The sequence below is a fragment of the Argentina anserina genome, chromosome 6 (assembly GCF_933775445.1).
Source record: "Argentina anserina chromosome 6, drPotAnse1.1, whole genome shotgun sequence".
Taxonomy (NCBI): domain Eukaryota; kingdom Viridiplantae; phylum Streptophyta; class Magnoliopsida; order Rosales; family Rosaceae; genus Argentina; species Argentina anserina.
Window position 1 is genome coordinate 7717099 of NC_065877.1, and position 22594 is coordinate 7739692.

Consider the following 22594-nt stretch of genomic DNA (forward strand, 5'->3'; position numbering starts at 1 on the left):
TAAGATTATTTCCTATATACGGCTGCCCTTATGGAAGTAGTGTCTACATAAGGTTTATCGCGTTGATTGAGACTTATACATTATCGAAAGTATGTGAATTTTCATCAGTAGTCATACTTCATATAGTGATAACATCATACGGTCCGTTTTTAAAATTAATCTTTCTACAGTACAATAGTGTTGAAAACAAATATATTTGCATATAACATGAGACATAAGTTAGTAGGCAAGGTATGATTTATGTGATTGATACTGAATGAATGAAAATGCGGCCGTTGGATGTGACTTCGACATGATAAAATGGCAATGGGTCTTATTCACCTATTTTCGTCGTCTTTTGGGCTTCCATCCATGTGATCAAACATGTGTAACAAATTACATCAAACCTTTTTGACTTTATTTTTTAAAGAGTTTGAGATTTAAGTTTTTTTTTGTTTAAGAAATTAATGCAACTATTTTTAATTTTTCTTTTATTTATATTTCATCATTTAATCATACCACTCTTGTACCAATTCGTAAAGTTGTTTCTTTAGATCATGTTCTTACAGTTTTTTCCTCATCTCAGTAATCCAATCCCAATTCACAAAATATGTTTCAAAAGAAAACAAAACAAAACAAAAATATGAAAGTTCTCCACTTTCTCCCCTGTAATAACTCCTTCATATTCACAACCAAAACTAGGGATGTAAGTAGGCTCGAGCCGCTCATGTTTGACTCATGTTCGGCTCACTTTTAGTTTGTTCTTGAGCTCAATATTAAGCCCGACCGTGAAAATGAGCCGAGTTTGAACAACAATTATTCGACTCGTTCGACTCGTTTAGCTCGTGAAACTAGCTCGGCTCATTAAAAGCTCAGCTCGTTTATTAATTAAGTTTGATTTTTTAATTTATAGTATATATAAAATATAATTTTTGTATAAGAAATAATATTCAAAATAGAATATTAGTTAGATTGAGCTAAAATGTTTTTTTTTAGAATAATTAGTTAAAGAATTTAAGTTCAATAACCAGTTTGATTATATTATAAGAATTTTGTTCAGTGAGATGGTCTATTTCTCTTCTCTATCTCTTCTCCTCACCCTAGCTCTTCTCAACAGCGACGACGGGTTCAAGGCTTGTGGAGGTAGCGGCGGCCATGGCAAGTATGGAGTTCGGCTCCAGTTTCGAGGTGGATCTGGGCACCCAGTGAGATTCATAGAGGTTGTCATCTCTAATGTTCCTTGGATGGTAGCTCGGCAACTTTCATTCATGGCGATTCTTCGAGTTCACTGGTGGTCGATAGAGGTGGGAGTGTCGGGAGTCGCATCCAAGTCTGCCCGGCTGAGTTTGGTGTGCCAAGTCTCTTCTCCTCTCACTCCAAATCTTGTGGTTCCACAGTGTGTGTTGGTCGGGGTTCATGGCCATCTGAGGTGGTAACGTGGGCAGATGTTGTTTGCAGCAGAGCTGGTGGGTGGGTTCCCTTAGCTCATGGCTTTGGGCTAGGGTTTGGTGTCAAGCATTATATTGGGCTTCAATTGTGGAACCTATCAATTTGACCAAGCATAGGGATAACCCTGGCGATGCGGTTTTTACGGTCCATGTTGAGGGGACCTTCTAGGATCGTGTTGACTTTTTAGATCTTGCTAGGTTATCTCTGAATAGGATGACCCTAGTGGGATAATAAGTGAGTTTTCTCACATTTGGTTTTGGTTTTGATCCTGAATTTTTGGTTCTGGTGCTTTCTCATTGATGGTCTGGTAACATTGAGTTATATAGGGTTTTCTTATGTGGCTTGCATGGTTCAATTGTTTCGAAGCCCTAGAGGGTGTTCCATGTTTATGTTACATTCATACTTTACTATATATGACAAAATCATCCATTCTAAAAAAATAACCAGTTTGATTTATTATGACATCATATTTTGAAATTTCTTTTTAATCTCTTAATATTAAAATTTTAGTTTTATATGTTTCAAACCGGGTCGATTTAAGTTTGAACTCGTCTAATAAAATGAGCCGAGCTGAGCCCAGTTCGAACTTTTTCAAACCGAGTTTGAAAAAGAAGGACGAAAATCACATTTTAGCCTGACTTGAGCTTAATTATATGAAAACACGTCAAATATGAACAACCTAGTATTCGGCTCAAATTGTCTCATTTACCCTCCTAACCAAAACAATTCATTTTATGACAAACATGTAGGAAATGGGGTTTCATCTAAGAGATAAGTCGTCTCTCTACTTGTGCAATATCCCATTTCAAGTCATTCTCTGTGTATTCCTCTCTTCTCTCAGTAATCGAATCCCAATTCAATTTTATCATCTTGGTAATTTTCCTTCTCTCTCAATCCCAATTCAATTTCATTCCCAATGAAAGTTGAAAAGCTACAAAGTCCCAACAAGATCGAATATCTGATTCAAGCCCAGAAAGACATCATCTGTGCGCAAATCAATCCTAATTTTTTTTTCAGTTCAAAGAGCTAAAATTGAATTCGAGATTTTACCATAGAGGAACCCATAAATCGGCTTGGGTCATGATCCTCTGAATATTGGTGCTCACCATGGCTGCGAAGTTTCAAGTTATGGGTTAGAGAGAGAGAGAGAGAGAGGATTAATGATGGGAGAAGAATATGGGGGTAACCTTGAATATATAGTCATTGAGATATCTTCTACATATTCGATTAAACAAACATTCACTAAAATTTCACTAAAATTTGAATTCAGAATTCATAGTATAAAACTGTACTGAGGTTTTACCAACGGAGTGTAAATGGTTCTAGCTATGGCCATGGTGAAGACTTCTAAAGTTCTGACCATTGAGATTTGAGACTCAATATATATGATAGTTGGTATTTCTGTTTTTACTGTTCATTTTTTGGTAGCATGCTAACAACGCGTGTTCTACACTCCGTTAGTGTGAAAGTCCACCCTTGGTAACTATGTGACATCGTACAAGACATTTTGAGAGGCGAGGGCCGGCCCTAAGAATTCTGAGGTAATGATTAAGAGATCGATTAAGAAGAATGAACAAGACGCTAGTAAAAATCACCAATTCCTCTCTACAAACATTTGAAAACTGCGATGTTTATAACTGATAGTCTAAATATGCATGTAAAAAATTCTTTACAATTAATTGCTAATCATTTCTTGCTACAAGCAGTATTCGGCGGGAAGGAAAGCAAGTCTCAATGGGCTTCGTCTGCCTCCCACAAGCCAAGGGCCCGGACTAGGAACGCCGAGCCGGCTACCACGACCGCCGCGAAAACTGGAGGCACGATGAAATCAATCTTGGACTTACTGAACAGGTGAGACGGCAAGCAGATAACATCTCCGGGAACGTCGGCCAGAACCCTTATCGACGCTTCCGAGCCGCACGAGGAAGACGAAGAAATGGCCGAGACAAACGCAACCTCAGGAGAGAAAGAGGCCAGAGCCACCGTGAGAGTGAGGCAAGCGGTCCACGTGGCTGCGAAGACTAGGACCGGTAGGCGGGGCGTGAGACGCGTGAGGGTGGAGGTGAAGAGAGAAGGGAGCATGATGAGGGTGTTGTTTGGGTGTTGGAGGTGTTAGGGTTTTATAGGTAATGTGATGGAGTCGAAAGTCAAGAGTGGGATGGAGGGAGAGGACCTAATTTCAACGACTTCACATTTTGGGGAGTTTAGGTGGGAACTGGTGACTCATGCATGTTGACTAATGCGTCTCAACTCTCAACGAATTTTTTAGGTCTTACTCTTCTTCTATAATTATATTTTCTTCAATATGTGAAATGTCTCGACTTTTTACTTTAGAGACTTGGTCGTCTGAACTTGATTGAAGATGTATTCATATGTATTTTACGCTTATGATTGAGAAAGAGCGAAGATTAAGCTCAAACTCGATAAACATTATTCAAGGCTTCAAGTTATATGAGGCCATGAGCAACTCAGGCATAAGATCTCGTTTGGTTCCACTTGCACATTTAGATTCATACTTGGAAGAAGAAAAAGAACACCAATGTAAGTATGTTGCAGCCAGTCATATATCCACATGACATTTGGATTTTGATAATAATACACAGGACACAAGGGACAAGCAGTCTTTCGACTTTAGAATTGTGCATTAAGCAGATAGAACATGTTGAACACAGGGATTTGGAAGTATAGGAATGACAACGATTAACATTACATATACCTGCTAGTATACACAAGCTGATTTCCTAGTAGACATTCACTCCATACACATTATGAACTACAATGGGAGAGCGCTTTCTCTCGAAGAGATAGAGAAATAAAGCCACCATATGAAATAGAGATTGTAACAAGCATAACCACCAGCATTATATTGAATGAGATGTATGGACTGCTAAAGAAGACCACTGCAATAGTACCACTCTGCCAGACCTTGAGCTGTGCAAATGCACCTTCCTGTAAAATCATATAAGCAGCAAATGCGCAGCAGTTAAAGATTTAACAATGAAGGATCCTAATTCCCAAATAACAAGAACTTGAAGAAACATTGTAGAAAAAGGTTAGATAAACACAGTATCATGTTTGAAGTATATGGCAAGCAAAGCACTGAGTTGTGTATTTAAGACTCCATCACCAATGCCCAATGCGGCTGCCATTATAAGAGGGTATACAGTTCCAGGTACTCCACTCACTGGACTGCATTATAACGGCAAGAAGTTAAACACAACAGAAGGTTGAAACTAGAAATCAGTGAACTAAAACATATTCAACTATACAAAGATGTTTTACAGAAGTGTAAATACTGCCAACCTGTATATTAGAAGAAGCCAGAGAAATATCATGGTCTGAAAGAAAACTCCAGCAGAAACTATTATTGTGATGGACCTGAGACCAGATGTAAATCGACCTGCAGCCAGTGAACACTGAAGAAAAAGGTAAACCATGTCAAAAGGTGATCAAAATGTAAGAGACCATAAATAAACCGTGTCCAAGCGTAAGAAGAATTGTGCTGTCCAGAGACTTCGCAATTTTCAATTTTCATTACCACCATCTCTATTAAGCATATAAATATAATCCCAGAAAAGGTAAGTCATGAACATCTTGGTATCCCCTTAAAAACTTATTAATCAGAGAGTTTCCTCACTTTTATGAAAGAAAAGGTACAATTTGTGATAGAATATAAATGAGAACCCCACAATTTGTGATAGAATATATATGAGAACCAAAGTACAATTTATGAGGAAGTTTCATTTTTCTTATACGTAAGTTTGACCCTCCCTGTAACCAATAAAAACAAGTTTGCTCCTCCCAGAAAGAAAATAAAGAGAAGGTGAAAACGATGCTTAGAGAAAATATCATTCCTAATTTCCTATGAACAAAAGAATGTATTGATTTCAATCATATCTCCACCGAACGAATAACTGTGCAAACTACATGTTTCAGCATACTTACTATTGCATCACAAGCCCCATAAACTGCCATTGCACCACCAACACCAGAGACACCAAGCGTTGGACTAACAACATACTTAGTGTATTCAGCCCTAGTAGTTGAAAAAATTAGTCCCATGGTTAAAATAAGAATTTGAAAAAGAAAATCAAGTGATAATGTTTGGCTTTAAAGTATGCAGCAATACTTGGTTAAGTAATTACCAAACAAATGCTTGTTGCAATCCTGAATATGCCATGAGGGGGATGATCAATAGCATCCGTACATCATACAAAGGTCTAATTACTGTCTTCGACAACGATATTACAGAAGCATACAAGTTGAGGAAAGGACCCTGGGGGTCCTCCTCTTTAATACCCCTTTTAAGCAAAAAGCACATCAGTATGGTACCTAAGGTCATACTGACAAGAAATACACTGAATAATAAGGTTGTGCCATTAGTACTTCCCCCCCTGTCATGATGAAAAGAAAAACAAACTCAGCACACATCAATTTCTGACAAAATAATGCTAAACCTGAAATCAAACAATTAATGTACGAGCAGAAACAATGATAAGATTCATAATAGCACAAAAAAACTTAATGCATTATGTGCCAATTACCATTTTGAGTTTCAAAATTAGAGGATAGACTATGAAGGCAGTTTCTTTTACGAAAAATCTGTATTAATACGAGATCAAAATCAATTTCATCATGAGTCATGATTCATTACTCAGAAGTCCAAAGAGGGGTATGAAACCACAAGCCACGACTGACCACCCTGATAGTGCTACTTGTAGACAGTGAGTATAAGATTCAGTATCATTTAAACAAATCAGATTATCTTAATAAGGTTAGGGGATAAATGTAGATATCCAGAGACCAATTCTTCTATAATAGGATTGTCAGATCTGTGTGCCAGTAAGATCTAAAAAAAAAAAAAACTAAAATAACCAGGAAGTTCAAGATGAGATATACTGTTCCATCACTTAGCAAGGCGAGCGATATGAGATTTCCCACAAACTGCAAAATTTCAGAGTATGATTATTAGACAATTTGATATGACAAGTTCAATCGCAAATGTAATACAAAATGTCCCGTTATAAACAATTATACTTCCTCAGAAAGATCCGACATATTCACCAGGTGACAGGCAAACGTTCCCTAAAACTCTCCATTGAACTGGCCAATAATCGTCCCTTCATGTAAGCTATTATCTTTGGCATGACTACGCGCTGTGGAAGTCAAATATGTCCCCTGATGGATCCACAGTAAGGTCAGAAACACTATCCACCTTTTGCCATCACATACAAATAACAGAACTCCAAACAAAACCCAAAAACATGGCCTAATATAGTTTTCTGCTATCAAATACCTGCCCAACCCATATAATGGAAGCAGCAAAACCCATGTACAATGAAGCTGGAACCATAGTATACCTACAAAACATCACTCCAAACATTTAGAACCAATTACAAATCAATCCACAAATGTATGTGAAACTAACATTTACACATAGAAAGCAAACTAGAGTGAGTAAGAGTGCACCAAGTAGGCTTCAAATTGGCAGGCAGCGATGAACAACCAATACCCACTAGTCCCAAGAATCAAAGCATTCTTTGATCCCAGCTTCCTAACCACCGGAGACGCCACCAGCGAGAAAAACGTGAACGACAAATACCATATCCCAAGCGACGTCGTTCCCAAATCCCCCTCCTGCCAACCAAAAAAATCACATCAATTCCTCCACACATGTATCACAAAATTCAAGAAACAAATCGAATAAAAAAAAACACCCACAGTGTTGACATGAGTGAGGCCAAAACGAGAGGTGTGCCGGCGAAGAAGTGATTGGGAGGCACAAGACAAACGGAGGGAGGGGACTGAATTATTGGATTAATTTCAGTTGAAAAGTAGAAAAGATTCAGAATTTGTGGGTGGGGGTGAAGAATCAAGCGGTAAAGAAGAGATCGGAGAAGAATCAGAGGAAATGACCAAAGGTTGGTTGGGAAGGGACGGCGGTGACGACTATAATTTGGGCGTTTTGCGTATTATTACGATTATTATTGTTGCCGCCAATATCTAATTGCTAATCAGTTTCTCGATCAACAAAACCGATCATTTCTATCATATTATTTAGGTTTTTATGTCATGAAAACAATTGCGACTGTTTTTGTATGAGATTATGTAAAACAAAAGATCGAATCATGATACTAGAGGTGGTAGATGACCTCCACATATATGAACTTGTTTCACTAAATGCTTAAATGTAATGTTAATACTTGATACAGTTCATAAGCATTCTAGGGTTTCGATGTAATTTCTAGGTGATGGACAAGTACAGAGGTTTTGAGATCAGAAATGAATCTTCCATCAATCTAAATACAGTATCCTCTTGCATTCACACGGTTTGGCATTTAGCTTAAGACATTGGATGAATTCAAAATTTGTGCTACAGTAACATCCTCTTGGCTCTAGTAAGTAGCAACATCTCTGACATGAGAGTTCTTCTAGGAAGACTGACGTTTTCACGCGCACAACTCACAACCTTGAAGATGAGACTGCTTCCTCTCCGTGAAGAAATAGATACACAAAAGCGCCATATGCGATCAAAACTGCCGTAAGCATAACCACCACCATTGTCTCTAATGAAATGCAAGGACTTATGAAGAAGATGACTGCAATAGCACCGCTCTGCCACACCTTGAGCTGTGCAAAGGCTCCTTCCTGTGTATTCAAATAAGAACAGATCGACATTTCACATAAAGAAAGAACACTTTGTCAAACTTCATAAAACTAAGAACTAAAAAAAGGTGAAACAAGAGCAACAGGTGAGTCAAATACGGTATCACGCTTGAAGAACATTCCTAGCAAAGCACTGATCTGTGTGTTAAAGACTCCATCACCAATTCCCAATAGAGCTGCCATTGCAACAATGCTAAGTAGTCCGCTTGCTTGGCTGCATTTTAGCAGTCAAGTCGGGATTAGATGTGACAAAAGTTCCAAATTGGATATTACAATAATAACTTCAGACTCTTCATACTGTTATATTTGACATTCGCTAACCTGAACTTAAGAAGAAGCCAGACGAATACAACAGCCTGAAGGAGAGCTCCACCAGAAACTAAAAGACTGATGGTCTTGAGACCAGAAGTTAGTCGACCAGCAACAAGTGAACACTAACAGAAGTTTACACAAGTATGAGGTCATAAATTTGTGGAATATAAGTCACAGTACACATTTATCATAACATCTGCATGAAACCTGTCTATCAAGCACAGAATCGATAGATGTGTGCTATAACATTAGCTCCATATGCTACAGAAACAAGCTTTAAGATGAATAGAAAGTTTATTGTCTCTCTTAAGCAAATGCCAAGATGCTTATTGAAAATTATATCCACCTAACCAAGATATAATGCCATTTCAAAAAATGCTATCTCTAACAAAATGCAGCTGCCACTTGCCTACTTCTAAGCTTATGTTAAGCTGTTTCTGAGTACTTACTATTGCATCAAAAAAGCCATAAACAGCCATCGCACCACCCACACCAGACATACCGAGCGATGGAGTAACGACATACTTGGTGAATTCGGCCCTAATTGACAAGAGTAAGAAATGTAAAACAAGTGGTAAATCTTTGAACATAAGAAAACAGGCAGATATATATAATTATTAGAAATCTATTACCTACCATACAAATGCTTGTTGTAACCCTGTATATGCCATAAGGGGGATGATAAATAGCATTCGTACATCAAATAAGGGAGCGATGGCAGACTTTAAGAAAGATATAAGAGAAGCAGAGAAGCTGCGAGAAGAATCCTGATATTCCTTTTCTACAGTATCCTTGCTATTTAAGAAGCACATCAGTATGATCCCTAAGGTCATACTGCAGAGAAACACGGTGTACAAGAACTTTGTTTGACCAGGAGTTCCCTCCTGTGGTGATAAACAAAAAAGAAAAGGCTAGATCACATTTCAAAGGCACAATTTTGTACCATACACAAAGGACAAGCAAGACACCAAATGGTTAACTACAAGAATTAGCACATACGCTTCCATCTCTTAGGATTGCAAGTGACAAAAGATTTCCAAAGAACTGCGAAATTGTAGAGCAAAGATTGTAAGAAACAGACTAAACTGATTAACAATGAAACAGTCATCACATATTTAATGCACTTAATTATGAGAAAGATGCTACAGATCGATTCACCTGGCGACAAGCAAACATCATCCAGAATTCTCCGTTGAAGTTGCCAATAGTTTTTCCTTCATGTAAGTTATTGTCTCTTGCATGACGACGTGCGGCAGAAGTTAGATATGTCCCCTGATGAACCCAAAATTAATGAAGTCATAATCAAAATTCCAGCTTAAATTTGGTAGAATAGTAAGAGTCTGAAAGACTTGAGCAAATTTATATGAGGACCGAGGAGGAATTCGTCGTACCTGCTCAACCCATATTATTGAGGAGGCAAATCCAAGGTACAAAGAAATTGGATACATAATATACCTACATGGGAATAATAATGTTACATTTCATCATGAATCACCAACCATCATGGACCAAAATCTAAACTTTTCTCCAAAACCTGGAGAACATTTTGTTTTTTAAAGTTATAATCATTGGCCTTTAATCAAACACTTGGTGAAAATGAATTTGCATTGATAATGGTAAACATGAATTAATGGTAAACTTAAAGAGATGAATCGATCTGTAAATTAAGAGAGAACACAGAAGGTTGAGTAGCAATACCAAGTTTGTTTGATCAAATGTACAGCTATGAACAACCAGTAGCCACTAGTCCCAAGCAGCAAAGCAGTCTTTGATCCAAGAGCTCGAACCACCGGAGACGCCACCAAAGAAAAGAGTGCAAAAGACGAGTACACAATCCCAAGTGATGTTGTCCCCAAACCCTTGTCCTGCACAATCAATCAACCCAAAATCAAATCAAATCTGAAATACTTTAATGTTTTCTTATATAGTCTACAACAGTAGTAACTCAACACACTCTCTCACAGTGTCGACAGTGCTCTCCAGATTCTGGGCGGCACCAAAAGCAAGAAATATCAGCAAGAAAGAAAAGCTCAGAATATGCACATCTCTAGCATGAGTGCTCTTCTTGGTCAGCAGCACCGGCGGCGATTCATCGCCGTGGAGCAGTGGCTTCTCTATATCATCACGAGAATCCAGAGACTCCATATACCGCTAGCTAGCCAGCAAAAGCGTCAGCTTTGAGTTTCTATCTCTATCCTCAGAACAGAGCTGATCGAGGTCCCTATAAATATAACACGAAGTAGCAAGGAGTGATGATTCTAGAGACGTACGTGTCGGTGAGTCACCAAAAGAAATTAAGATTGATGGCTTTGGAAATAGAATAAGGATGTGTTAGATAAACTCTAAACTCTGTTTGTTTGCACATAAAAGCGTGCATGATGAGGGTTTTGATATTCCAGGACTATAATGAGCAAAGAAATATTATAAAAACAAACCCAGAAGCACCATGCAGTGGCAGTCGCCCTAAAAAAAAGCATTATCTTTTGTACTGATGTGGCTTTGACAGATACGAAAGGAAGAATGAAGATGCAGAAATGGGGTCGGTGCATCATGCATTCGATCATGTACAGAAGAAAAAACGAGTCTGTCTTCACTATAACCGACTACCTGTTATATGCGGTGTCTCGACCATGTGATAAATATGCAGAAGCAGCCATGTTTTACCATATCGCCCTCTTCAGTTTCGGCTGTCTTCTTTGAAATTCGCTCTCAGACATGGACATTTTTAGAATCTTCATAGTGACTAGTGAGGCCATGGCTTTACGACTCGTAACCAGATTGGTCGATCGTCTTCGTGTTTTGGCATCAAGTTAAGTTGGTGGGATAGATAATTTTAGTTTGGAAACGTTTGTTGGGTTTGGATCAGATCAAATTAATCACCATGGATGCCACCTAGATAAGCTTGTTCGATTCGATAAAATTTCATGTGGGTGTTCTGAACTTTGATCCTCCTACTTGACCAATCATGGATGATTGGATGTGGACAACCGTAGACAAATTGGGACAATTTTGATCCACCTCATATCACCTTTGTTTTTGAGTAAATAACTAAATATATGTATTGATAAAAGGGAATCATAAATCCCACGAGTATAATTATAACATCTTGAGAGATCGGACAAGTTAATCCAAGTTTGCACGAGTATAGGCTAATTGTTTTGCTAATCCAACACTGCATAAGTGCATAGCATATACTCGGAAAATTCACTAACTTATTAATAAGATCCGAAATGCGAAGAGAAAAAGGTGAATTACAAGAAAATTAGATACGTTACTTTATAGTTTATACTACAACATGGCTTGAAGGGTTCTCCCATTTGGTTAGTTCTTGAAACTCTGTTTCCATCTCCAGTACTTCCCTCAGCAGACTAGTGATGCAGAATCCAAGGCCACCCAAACAAAGAACCACCTGGCTTTTAAGCTTCTCATCTTCCTCCCCTTCACCGCTACGAATTCCATCTAATACATCGTTGGAATGTTGAATAAAGGAACTTACAGTGGAAGACTCAACATCTTCCTTACATGTACCCAAACCTCTACAATCATTTGCCTTCTCTGATATTCCCAACTCAATGTCATGCTTCTCAGGTACTGCAAGGGACTTCTTGGAAGACAATTTCTGAAGGCATTGCAGTGAGGAACAGACTTTCTCCTTGAAACGATCTAGATCATTCTTCATGCAGTTGATGTGGCTTTGGAGGTTCTCTGAAGCAACATCAAATCTTTTTAGTGTCACTGATAGAGATTCTACTTTGTTGGACATAATAAGCGATAGGTACCCTGTCTTTGATACAGACCTGAGGATCTTGCGATAACAAGCGCCATTGAAAGGGATGAACCAGAAATTAGGCTCCAACTCAGCCTCAACAACAAACTTCTCAAATTGATCAAGATGGGACTTCAGCTTGTCCTGTTTCTGTTTGGATGCTGGAAAGATTGAAGCTTGCAGGTTGCTTTGGTCATTGTTAAAGAGAACTATATCACTGATGCATTCTTGAAGAGCTCCCAAGCAATGTGAAAGTTCTAGTTTTGCTAGAGTTGCTGCTCTCACAGGACCGGAGAGAATATCTATGGTGACTAAACAGATCATTCCAATTACAGCCTCTGTGATTCTGGCAATTGCGAAATCGATAGGAGAGCCATAATTTTTCCTACCAAGTATTACTAATGCCCCAAGAGCTGCTGATATCCCTCCAGCTTGACCATACATCTTACTATGCCTTAAGAAACTAGTGAATATTAACCAAGGAAGTAGAGGTAAGAATCTAAGATCCTCAAATTTTTGGAAAATAAAACAGCACAAGACTCCGTAAATTGATCCCATTGCTGTTGATTGTGCTCGAGCATTAGCAAGTGTAAATGTCGCTTGTCTTCCTTTGATAAAACTTATTGCAATTGCAAGTCCTGACCAATACGCTTCTTTTTCATTGTAAATCAAACCAAATAGCACGGCAAGACCTAGTGAAAGAGAGCACTTGAAAGCAAAAAGTAAACTTACTTTGCTTGGTAAAATGTGATTTAGAGTGCTCCGGCTCCTTTTGATACTGATATTGCTTTGGTTTTGTGAACCACTGAAACTTTGAATCTCTGTGTCGAGCTTGCATGCTTCAATCGCCTCAGTATTTTCTTGGAGGAGTTTCAGACAATCAATAAAAAAGAAAACCAACAGATCTTCATGACAAAGGGTTTTGAGGGTCCAAAAGGACCTGTCAAGTGAATTTCCCTTCTTCTTTGTCATGTAGAAAGGTGAAATGCGCTCAAGTTGCTCCAGCTTGTGGCAAATGAGACTCTTTATGTCGGTGAAAGCATCTCTCTGCACTTTATCAATCATGGCAACAGGAAATGAAGGGAAAGAAGTTAGTGCTACTTCCATTCCTCGCAAGGGTACTTCTATTGCCTGCAACCTTTTTTCCAAATCAATGCAACTTGGGTTTAGAATTCTGATCTCTGGTCGCTCCCACACCAAGGCTTCCTATTCACATTTAAGAAAAACACTTTGTAATCGCCTAAACTTGGGCCACATCACAATATCGGTACACAAAGATCAAGTAACTGTTGGATAATATGATAGGTACCTGTTTCTGTTTGATACCATGAAGAAGTTTTTCTCCTACGTTAGACAAGTGCTGTGCTTGTGAAATGATGTCAAGGGCAGCCAAGCTGTCTTGAGACACCACAGCATCTAAGTAGAGGTTCAACCTTTTTCTAGTGTTATCAGTATATTTTCGGCACATTTGGCCTACCTGTACATGTTATGAGCATTTCCATTACGGACAGAAACAAATCAATCAAGGTGCAGTTAAAAGAAAATGACACTAACAACTTGACATTTTCTTTAAAGTTTCTCCAGTAGGGTTTAGATGTAAACACTAAAACTAGTTTAAATTTTACTGAATCTTTGATTACTTGATGGTAAAACAAGTATGTGGCTAGGAACAATGGATTTTGTGTTAGGAATAAGAGATGAATGTACAGTTAAGAGTGATGAAGCCATTAAGGAATCAAGGAAAGACTGAAGTTTTATTAAAAGTAGGGCCAATTAATTGAAATAACTTTGAGTGCCTAATTTTGATGCCATCCATAGAAGCATATCATTTATTCTTCCACTGGCCCTTTTAATTGGGGTATCATAAATATATTTAGCCTAATTTTGATCAATGCTCCTTCAGAAGTACTGTTAGGAGTGTGAATCTTCAACATCATTTTGTTACTAATCGAGCATGCCTTCTATAACCAATCAAATGAATATAAACAGAAAGATTATGGCCCACATAACAAGATGGAAAAAAAATGTGCAGCATGTAAAATTTTGATATCCATTAAAAACAAAAGTTGCGAAAATAAGAATACAGAAAGCAAGCATGAGGTTATGCATTATGTGAAAAGATATACCTGGTGATAGCCAAGGTTGGGAGACAGCATAGCCAGAAAAGAAGCTTCATGATAGAAGACCAGATTCGGAAACAACATAGCCAGAACAGATGCCAATGCTCCAAGCATAGTACTTGATGCCACTTGAATTGGGTGCATAAGTACCACCTCCTCCTGAACATGATCAGCCTGTGAAGTACTAATTTGAATAGCAGTGCCTACATAGACTATCACAATCTGTCCAAACGCAATCCGCTTACACATCAAGTTTGTTACTTCCGGCAATGCCACTACAAATGTAGATATAGCCACCGCAAAGGCTGCAACCACATAAGAGGTGAAGTGCGCGGGACCAATCAGCTGAAGGCTCAAAATTGAGAGACTTAGAATCTGAACACAAGCATATAAGGCATGCCAGAAGCCTTTCAAGGCATCGCCAAGAGTTGCATCTGCTGAGACTATTAAGATTGTTGTCAGGTACGAATAGGTTGGGTATGCTACTAGGTTTTTGAGAGTTTCCGGGGCATAGAGGGTGGTGATGTAGATCAATGTGCAGGCTAAGATGGTTCGAAAAGCTGAGTGTAGCCTTACACGCCACAACATATATGTCCAGCCAGTAGTACCACTGCCCGGAGTCATTAATTGATCAGAAGTATACTGTGGGATGGAAAGGAGCAACTACTTTCCAAGTTCACAGGTACAATGGAGATCATGATCCTAATAGTTATCCAAGTTGGTAAGTTGGCGGAATCTCCATCTTCCTACCACATTGGACTTAATCAAAGTACACAACTAGCAAGCATAGTACTGCAACTAGATTGCACTGAGCAATACAATTTAATGTATAATGAGATCAGTAGAAACATAATGACAAATAAATCAGTGATCTTAGTGGACGGACCAAGTTAATTTGTCGGGTATAATGTTTTTCTGATGCTTGTGAATCCAGAGGATGAGTATATACCTAAGGGACAGAGTTCAAATGCACATAAAACTATTTTCTGTCACAACGGGTGTAATGCATTCACTTATTAGGGAAAGAATATATACTATATGTACCAAAGGCAGCTAGTGAGTTGGAAGTTTGAACCAGACTATTGATCACAAACAGAAACAATGTTCACTTCACAACGTTTTCAATAAATGGGGAATCATTGAAAAGATAAAGAACATATTTTTATTTGGGTCTGAAAAGATGCAGAAGCTAAGGCTTGGATGACAGAAATGAAGAAACTCGATGTTTGTGTAGCATCCTTCTTTTTTAAATCAACTTTATATAGTTCTAACAAAATGCCGAATTTCCTTTTAAGTGAATATTATCTGGAACTTAGAAGATTATCATACTACAGATTATCATATTATCTGGCAATACGTTTCACCTGCAAAATGTCTTATTCCTCCAAATTATTCAATTATACCTTCCCTTCCAGAAGAAAACACTGTCAGCTCCACCAAATTGTTTCTGATACTAGCAACAGCAGAATCTGTCTTTTTTTCTCAACCTCTGTTCTCACCTCTTTATCCTTTATTATTGCATGCTCTCTTTTAATATGTACTAGCAGAACAGCTAAGAAGAATTTTATATATGGTTCAGACAGATTTTCCAACTTTGGAAGAGCTGGTTGAATCATCAACTGTGCACATCTGATGCCCTGATGGTGATCTGACTCAGTGAAGTAAACTCTGGAGTCTGGAAGGCACGTGTTGCAGGATATGAAGTCTAAATCACCATGAGGAGGAAAGCAAATAAGTTCCAGTGAGGATATGTGTCAAACACTCAATACAAAGTCCAATTGTAGGTAAAAGTGAGAGAATATACCTTTAGCATGAATTCACTGGAAACTATAACTCTAAGAGCAAGGATCTGATACTAATAGGATAGATTAATCATCCCACTCTTTTATAGCCCCAAATAATCATTATCCCTCCAAAAATTTCCCAGTAAAAGTTGAGACCTGGTTTTGCTCTATGAAAAGGTTTACTTCGAAAATTTACACTAAAATTATGTAATTGTTGTCCACGTGCATGTATTGCCACAATACTAACATCTGCTATCCTGCAGAAGCGGATATTAAACAATAACCTAAAATAATGGCTGTGTTTGTTTGCACGGATATAGGTCTTGGATTAATGGATTTGATTAAAATTTGCCAATCTGGCCCGATGGCATGTTCGGTGACCCAGATATTGTTGGGCCAGAAAATTTAAATCTTGTCAGACCAAGATTACCAATCCTGCTGAAAATGTGTCATTAAAATTAATCCGGTTGGAGAGCAAATCGCGCAGCACCGCGAAAACCAGAAATGCTTATACTTTCCTCTGTGGTTTCTCACTTCTCTCTTCGACAGAAAGGAAGCTGCGGCCATTTTTGATTGTCTACGACCATCGCCGATCTAATTTAGTTGTCTTTCAGGTAACACTTGTTTGTAAATCTCAATCTATAGCTCCTAATTTCTCCAAGAGATTCAATTTTGATGGGTTTATGTTCCCTTACATCTGGTTTTGTGAATTTGCTTCATTGGTTGTATGAATTTTGGTTAATTGAGACTTGTGTTCTATGTAACAGATTTGGATTCACGGCATCAGGTTCCCATATTCATTTATCCTCTGGTAAGCTCTTTATCTCAATATTGTTGATATTGATGTTCTTCTGTCAAGGTAGTTTGATTATGGTTTTCAGGAATTTGATTGAATTCATGTGTATTGAGGTTCAATTTGTCGATTTTAGATTAGTTTGGAGGCACCATTTTCGATTTCATTTTTTTCATGGTTAAAGGAATAGTTTGGTAGAAGATTTACATTTTGTTGGGTTGAACTGTCCTATATAAGATCTTTGTTTTACTTGGTCATTCAATTCTTCTCCAAGAACCAGAGGATATAGAAAGATTACAGGCTTACAGACCAGCAAACCTTACATATGCAATGGGAGAATTCTAAGTTGATGATTATGTACTTCTTTGTGTATCGATTGATATTCCTTTGAAAAGTTAACTTTCAAAAGAGAGTTTCTTGTTTATGTACTTCTTTCCTTGTCGATTATCCCGTTTGTATCTGGTTGTTGAGACCTATGTAAAAAAAAAACTATGTGATCTACATTGATAATGTGTGACTTGTCCCATGTGGGTCGTCTTTTTCACATTTAGGTAGCTATACATGTAATTATGAACCAGGCTCCAGAATTTTAATCAAGTAATAAGTTCCATTGTTTTGAGTCATCACATTTTGTGCCGTAAAGAACAAACATGCACACTAGTAAAGAATTCACTAAAATGTTAAAGAATAAGCTCCAAGGGAACACAAAAGAAGAGTGTATGGTTATTGTTTGTATCTTTTGGTTAGACTGTGATGGTATGTTCAGTTGATGATCATGGTATTGGAGAGTTTGTTTGAGAGGCCAGGGGGTAAAGTAAGAAAGCATCAATCTTGCAAGGTAGCACTTGTAACTTTTAATTGTGTTTTCCATTCTTGGATGTAGAATTTGTTGAAATGGTTCCTACTACGAATAATGCATCTTCTGGTAACTTTCACATTATTTATATTCTTTGGTATTTTGATATGCAGCAATACTTGAGGCTTTTGCCTTGATGTATTGGCTCCTTGTTTGTCTTGGCCTACTGCACAAATATTATGCAGTAGAGCTTTATCCCCCTTTGTGGGTTGTAGCATAAGGATAGGTATTGACAGAGTTGTTTGTCCTATGCATTACTTTGCTTGTGTGATTTTTTGGATTGAGGGAGTGTTTCAATCCTAATTTAGGATGATGTTTAGTTTCCACTTTCTACTATATGAGGACTCTTATGAGTATCCAAACCAAAAGTAGCATTGTCCTATAGTTTAACATCCTTAAAATAGTTTGTTTTTGTCTTGCAGTTTAGTCTTCTTCTTCATTCCAAGTATGAGGCCATGTATTAGACATATATCTCCATACTTTGAGCTAAAAAGTGCCACTGACTACTGAGTGCCGGAGTTGAAGACGATGGGATGCGAAGCTAGATAGAAGCTGTGAGAAGCTGAAAATGGAGCAGGGAAGTCTTTGTTCGCGTTATTCGTGTTTCATGTTCCTGCATCCCTCCTGCTTAAATATTTTTCAGAAATTGTGATAACAGTCGCTCCAAACTGGATTTTGAAGGTTTATCGTCGTCGTAAGATATACTAGCCTTGTGATTTTCTTTTCATTTAGAATAAATGGCTCCAGCCAAAAACCCAAGAGCTTGAAAGCCAAGAGCACGTTGATGTATTTGATTTAGTATTTGTAGGAACTTTTTTATTTTAGTATTAGATTTAGCCATTATTGGTCAATCATGACATTTGTGGTTACTCTAGGAATTATCAATTTATTTGCACAAATTTATCTTATTAAATCATATATCTAAACTTGTTATTGGAATTATAAAATTTATATTGCAGTTATATATATATATTAATATATAGTTCTCAATATATATTGTTATTGGATGCTTGACAAGAGAAAAAGAAAAAAGAAAAAACAAATTGATGGTAAAAGAAAATTGTTATTATATAAGGAAAGACAATATTTTAAATGCCTGTTTTTGGCAATCCAGTCCGCCAACATGTAACTGGGCATGGGGATAGATATCTACAATCCAATCCAGTCAAGCAGGATTTGATTTCTTATCCAATCTAGTCCGCGTTGCCAAACACAGCCAATAAGTCATGCCTCAGAACGAGAAAAGGGGCCCGCATTCTCATTTGCAAATTGCATAGTTATAAACTTATAATAAAGTTTCACCTCGTATTAAAAGTTATTATAGCCATTGAAAATTATATAAATTAGATCTTACGATACACGAATGTAGATATCGAAAAGCTTAAGCAGTTAAAGCATGGACTATACTGTTTATCATACCTTGTGACTTTTTTTTTGTGTCTTTACAATCACAGTTAGGCCCAAGTTACCCAACACTTGCATTGCAGATGTGTATACTTGAACTTCAGAGTTCACACTCAAAGATACCATAATTAACTTATTGGATGACATATTTCTTCAAAGTTTAAACTTATGTTTCTCATATGATAAACACACTATTGTTTCGACAATGTTCAGTAAACATAAGCAACCTAGGGGAGGCATGGCTAGCTAGTACACTTCAAAAATTAGCTGAGATACTTTTACGTCCTAAATATCTACTACATAAGTTTATAAAATTGGGTTTCAAAAGAAAACTTGAAACCATTTTTGGCAGTGGTATATGAAAGTATGCAAAGACAGTGCTTATGGTAACAAAAGTACCTGACTTTCCTTTTGGACAATTTGGGATGTCAGAAGAGTGTTTCCCCGCCAACCAAAGAAATTCAACAGCACTATTATGTACTAATACCAAGATTTATGGCAACAACTGAAAAGGATAGAAACTAACTTCTGATCCAATAAGATTTTCTGGGCCTTTGGCTATTCAAAATACCACCAAGAGTGGCCAATCCATCTTTAAATTTTCGGATTTTGAGGAAACCCCTTATCATCGACGCTTCACTGTCTGAAACTCTTGCTTTCTCCATGATCATATCTACAAGCTTGATCAGGGTATCCTCCATGGATAAAGCGTATAGTCCCTCAGCCAGCATAGAAAATGATGAGAATTCTGGTAAGTATCCTTTTTCCATCATCTCGATTGCAAAATCAACTGCTTCTCCAATTGGTCCTCCACCATTACAGAGCCCACGAAAGACAATCTTAAATGTCACAGCATCCGGAGGATCACCCTTCTCCATCATTTCTCGAACAAGCCTCATAGCTTCTGTTGTTCTCTTTCGTTTAAAGAGTGCTTGTATTACAGGGTTATAAGCATGGGGAGTTGGAACCAACCCTTTCATTTGCAAACTCCTTAGGAGTCTACTCGCAACCTCAGTTCTTCCTGCCTTACATAAACCCTGAATTAGGGTACCATAAGTGACAATATCCGGTTCACACCCATTTGAACTCATGTTTTGAACAATATCGGCTGCCTTCTTTATATCCCCCGACCTACAGAAATAGGTGAGTAATGAGTTGTAGGTATACTTGTCAGGCTTCAAACCTTCCATTATCATCTGGTCCATCAGTTGAGAAGCTTCCTCCACCCTCCTACTCTGGCAAAGGCCATCAATAAGGGTATTGTAGGTCACTGAATTTCTTGAGATTCCCTGTAGTTCCATCTGATCAAAAATCTCTTCTGCATCTTCAATCCTCTTGTTTTTGCAGAATCCATCAATCAGAGTATTGTATACTACAGCATTTCTCGCGCAGCCACTTGACTCCATATCTTTCAGCAAGCTCAAAGCCTCCTCCAGCTTCCCTCTAGAACAGTAGCTGTCTATCAGCAAACTGTAAGTAAACTCATCAGGCTGACACCCTTTCATCTTCATCTCCTCAAACAGCTCCATAGCAACTTTATGATTACTGTTCAAGCAGAGACCTTGAATCAACGAATTGACAGTACAAACATCAGGTATAATTCCCTTGCCGGTAAGTACACGAGCAAGCTTAGTTGCCTCCTCAACCCGATTCTCCTTGCACAAAGTGCTAATGAGCGTATTATAGGTGACGGTATTTGGGGAACAGTCCCTCGAAACCATCTGATCGAGAATGTCCACGGCCTCCTCAATCTCCCCCAACTTACACAACCCCGAAACCAAAGAGTTATACGTATAGATATCCAACTCAAACCCCTCTTGCAACATGACATCCATAATCTCCAAAGCATGCTTAACATGCCCGACTCTACACAAACCCTTCACCAACGTATTAAAAGTATACTGATCTGGAGAAAACCCCTCCTCCACCATCTTCTCAATAAAACTAAACGCCTCATCAACCCTACCCTCCTTGCAAAACCCATTAACCAAAACATTAACAGTCACATTACTACACTCGCAACCATACTCCACCATCTGCTCCCTTATCCTCAATGCACCTTTCATCTCGCCCTCCTCGATGTACCCCTGCATTATGGTAGTAAAAGTCTTCTCATCAGGCTTCAAACCATAGCTCCCCATCTCCTCCATCAACAAAAGCGCCGGCCTAATCTGATGAGCTTTACACAATGCCTTAATCAAAATATTAAACGTCGAAACATCAGGCTTAATCCCCCTGCTATTCATGCTCGAATTCGCAGTTTCGATCAGTTTAAGCTTATTGCCATCAACCAAAACATTCATCAAGTAATTAAAGAAATGTGTATCGGGTTCCACCCCGAACTCACTCTCCATCACATCAACAACGCCCAAAATCTCATCATACAAATCAAACACAGCGTAGCTCTCAATCAGAATCAAGAAGCTACCTCTAGTTAGGCACTGGTTTCGCTTCATTTCGTCCAAGATGTCCTTCATAGTCTCGAAAGACCCGGATTTGGCGAGCTTGCCGAGGACTTCCTCGTAGACGGCGGAGGTGGGGGAGAAACTGGGCTGCTTGGAGGCCCAATCGAAGAGGCGGAGGGCGGACGACTCGTCGTTTTGGCGGCGGAGGGAGTCGAGGAGATGCTGAGGAGTGAAGTCCGGGGGGAGGGGGTGGGTGGTGGCGGAGTAGGAGAGGGAGGAGTGGACGACGAGTCGTTTATGGTGGGGGAAGAAGAGAGAGGTGAGGGATTTGTGAGAGGGAGAGAGAGGGGGAGGGGTTGGGTTGAGGGTGGGGGAGAGAGAGAAGGAAGAGCATTGGGTGCAGAAAGAGAAGGCCATTAAAGAAAAGACCGAGCGGAGTGGTGGTAGTGGTTTGGGTTAAGACATGAGAGGTGAGGAGGTTTTGGAAGTTGAGATGATATGAGTGTTTGAATTTTGTTTCTGCTGAAAATAGTGAGGTGAAGTGGTGTGTGAAGTGCAGAAGAAGAAGAGGGTGGACAAGGATAATTGTGACAGGATTTTTAGGGGTGACTTTGAAAACGGCGTCGTTCTGATGACGCAATTTCTACATTTTATTATTCAGCATTATAAAATTCCCATTGATGGGTAAATACAATTTATCAAGGGGACAAAAAAACTACATTACTTGCTCAAACTAAGCAGTATATACTTACATATACATGCGAGATGAGGAAGTGGAAGCAATGTCTTCATTTTCTTCAACTAAAGTAGCACTGAATAGCTGAAATTGAAAATATGTATAATTGTAATTCAATAGTTGAAAAAAGAAACAAAGAACAAGACATGCATCTCATCCGGTGTCCAAGTATTCCCACTAGTCACCTAGTGTAATTGCTTAGTGAAAACATGCGGGGTTGCAAGTGAGGTGTACGACTGTACGGGGCTCTCTAGGTTGTACAGGGCTCTCTTGGTAATGGAAGGTTTCTGCTTCGATCTCTGGTTCAAGGATGGCCGAGTTGGA

At 38.6% G+C, this 22594-nt stretch overlaps 5 protein-coding genes and 1 long non-coding RNA gene across 8 annotated transcripts; 1 reads left to right on the plus strand and 5 right to left on the minus strand.

Annotated features, from left to right (window-relative positions):
- Window positions 1–3009: 3009 nt before the first annotated feature.
- Window positions 3010–3510, minus strand: LOC126796786 (uncharacterized). The gene has a single exon (XM_050523513.1). The coding sequence runs from the start codon at window positions 3508–3510 to the stop codon at window positions 3160–3162; it is 351 nt and encodes a 116-aa protein (XP_050379470.1). The 3' UTR covers window positions 3010–3159.
- A 613-nt stretch (window positions 3511–4123) lies between these two features.
- On the minus strand, window positions 4124–7750 carry LOC126796787 (UNC93-like protein 3). The gene is given in 11 exon segments (XM_050523514.1): window positions 4124–4377; window positions 4494–4617; window positions 4732–4844; window positions 5374–5464; window positions 5574–5822; window positions 6329–6372; window positions 6493–6606; window positions 6725–6788; window positions 6898–6917; window positions 6919–7065; window positions 7736–7750. Coding segments are annotated over 11 exon segments (1164 nt in total). The 3' UTR covers window positions 4124–4194.
- On the minus strand, window positions 6917–10742 carry LOC126798685 (UNC93-like protein 3). 3 transcript variants are annotated; one of them, XM_050525716.1, is made up of 11 exons: window positions 10369–10742; window positions 10105–10271; window positions 9798–9861; window positions 9565–9678; window positions 9406–9450; window positions 9043–9290; window positions 8856–8946; window positions 8416–8528; window positions 8194–8308; window positions 7874–8076; window positions 6917–7065 (listed from the first exon to the last, which is right to left on the minus strand). In XM_050525716.1, exons 1-10 carry the CDS (start codon window positions 10549–10551, stop codon window positions 7891–7893), a joined length of 1326 nt encoding a protein of 441 aa, XP_050381673.1. In that variant the 5' UTR covers window positions 10552–10742; the 3' UTR covers window positions 6917–7065; window positions 7874–7890. The 3 variants fall into 3 exon arrangements, with proteins under 3 accessions (XP_050381673.1, XP_050381675.1, XP_050381672.1); XM_050525715.1 differs by lacking the exon at window positions 6917–7065 and having other exon boundaries at window positions 7562–8076; window positions 10369–10741; XM_050525718.1 differs by lacking the exons at window positions 6917–7065; window positions 9406–9450 and having other exon boundaries at window positions 7561–8076.
- Window positions 10743–11516: 774 nt separating this feature from the next.
- Window positions 11517–14369, minus strand: LOC126799651 (uncharacterized). Its single transcript, XM_050526892.1, has 3 exons — window positions 14299–14369; window positions 13482–13649; window positions 11517–13378 (listed from the first exon to the last, which is right to left on the minus strand). Exons 1-3 carry the CDS (start codon window positions 14326–14328, stop codon window positions 11690–11692), a joined length of 1887 nt encoding a protein of 628 aa, XP_050382849.1. The 5' UTR covers window positions 14329–14369; the 3' UTR covers window positions 11517–11689.
- A 2045-nt stretch (window positions 14370–16414) lies between these two features.
- On the plus strand, window positions 16415–18646 carry LOC126799608 (uncharacterized). Its single transcript, XR_007672637.1, has 3 exons — window positions 16415–16690; window positions 16844–16887; window positions 18148–18646. It is a non-coding gene; the product is annotated as an uncharacterized LOC126799608 (long non-coding RNA).
- Window positions 18647–19357: 711 nt separating this feature from the next.
- LOC126798530 (pentatricopeptide repeat-containing protein At3g53700, chloroplastic) lies at window positions 19358–22062 on the minus strand. Its single transcript, XM_050525531.1, has one exon. It carries the CDS (start codon window positions 21949–21951, stop codon window positions 19651–19653), a length of 2301 nt encoding a protein of 766 aa, XP_050381488.1. The 5' UTR covers window positions 21952–22062; the 3' UTR covers window positions 19358–19650.
- Between the last annotated feature and the right edge of the window lie 532 nt (window positions 22063–22594).

Coding starts and splice junctions, on each gene's coding strand:
- LOC126798685 (XM_050525716.1), bottom strand. CDS start 10,551: ATGGAGTCTCTGGATTCTCGTGATGATATAGAGAAGCCACTGCTCCAC. Junction 8,947..9,042: donor TTACAACAAGCATTTGTATG/GTAGGTAATAGA, acceptor CTTGTCAATTAG/GGCCGAATTCACCAAGTATG. Junction 8,077..8,193: donor TGTTCTTCAAGCGTGATACC/GTATTTGACTCA, acceptor TTGAATACACAG/GAAGGAGCCTTTGCACAGCT.
- LOC126799651 (XM_050526892.1), bottom strand. CDS start 14,328: ATGCTGTCTCCCAACCTTGGCTATCACCAG. Junction 13,650..14,298: donor CCAACCTTGGCTATCACCAG/GTATATCTTTTC, acceptor TAACATGTACAG/GTAGGCCAAATGTGCCGAAA. Junction 13,379..13,481: donor ATGGTATCAAACAGAAACAG/GTACCTATCATA, acceptor AAATGTGAATAG/GAAGCCTTGGTGTGGGAGCG.
- LOC126796786 (XM_050523513.1), bottom strand. CDS start 3,510: ATGCTCCCTTCTCTCTTCACCTCCACCCTCACGCGTCTCACGCCCCGC.
- LOC126798530 (XM_050525531.1), bottom strand. CDS start 21,951: ATGGCCTTCTCTTTCTGCACCCAATGCTCTTCCTTCTCTCTCTCCCCC.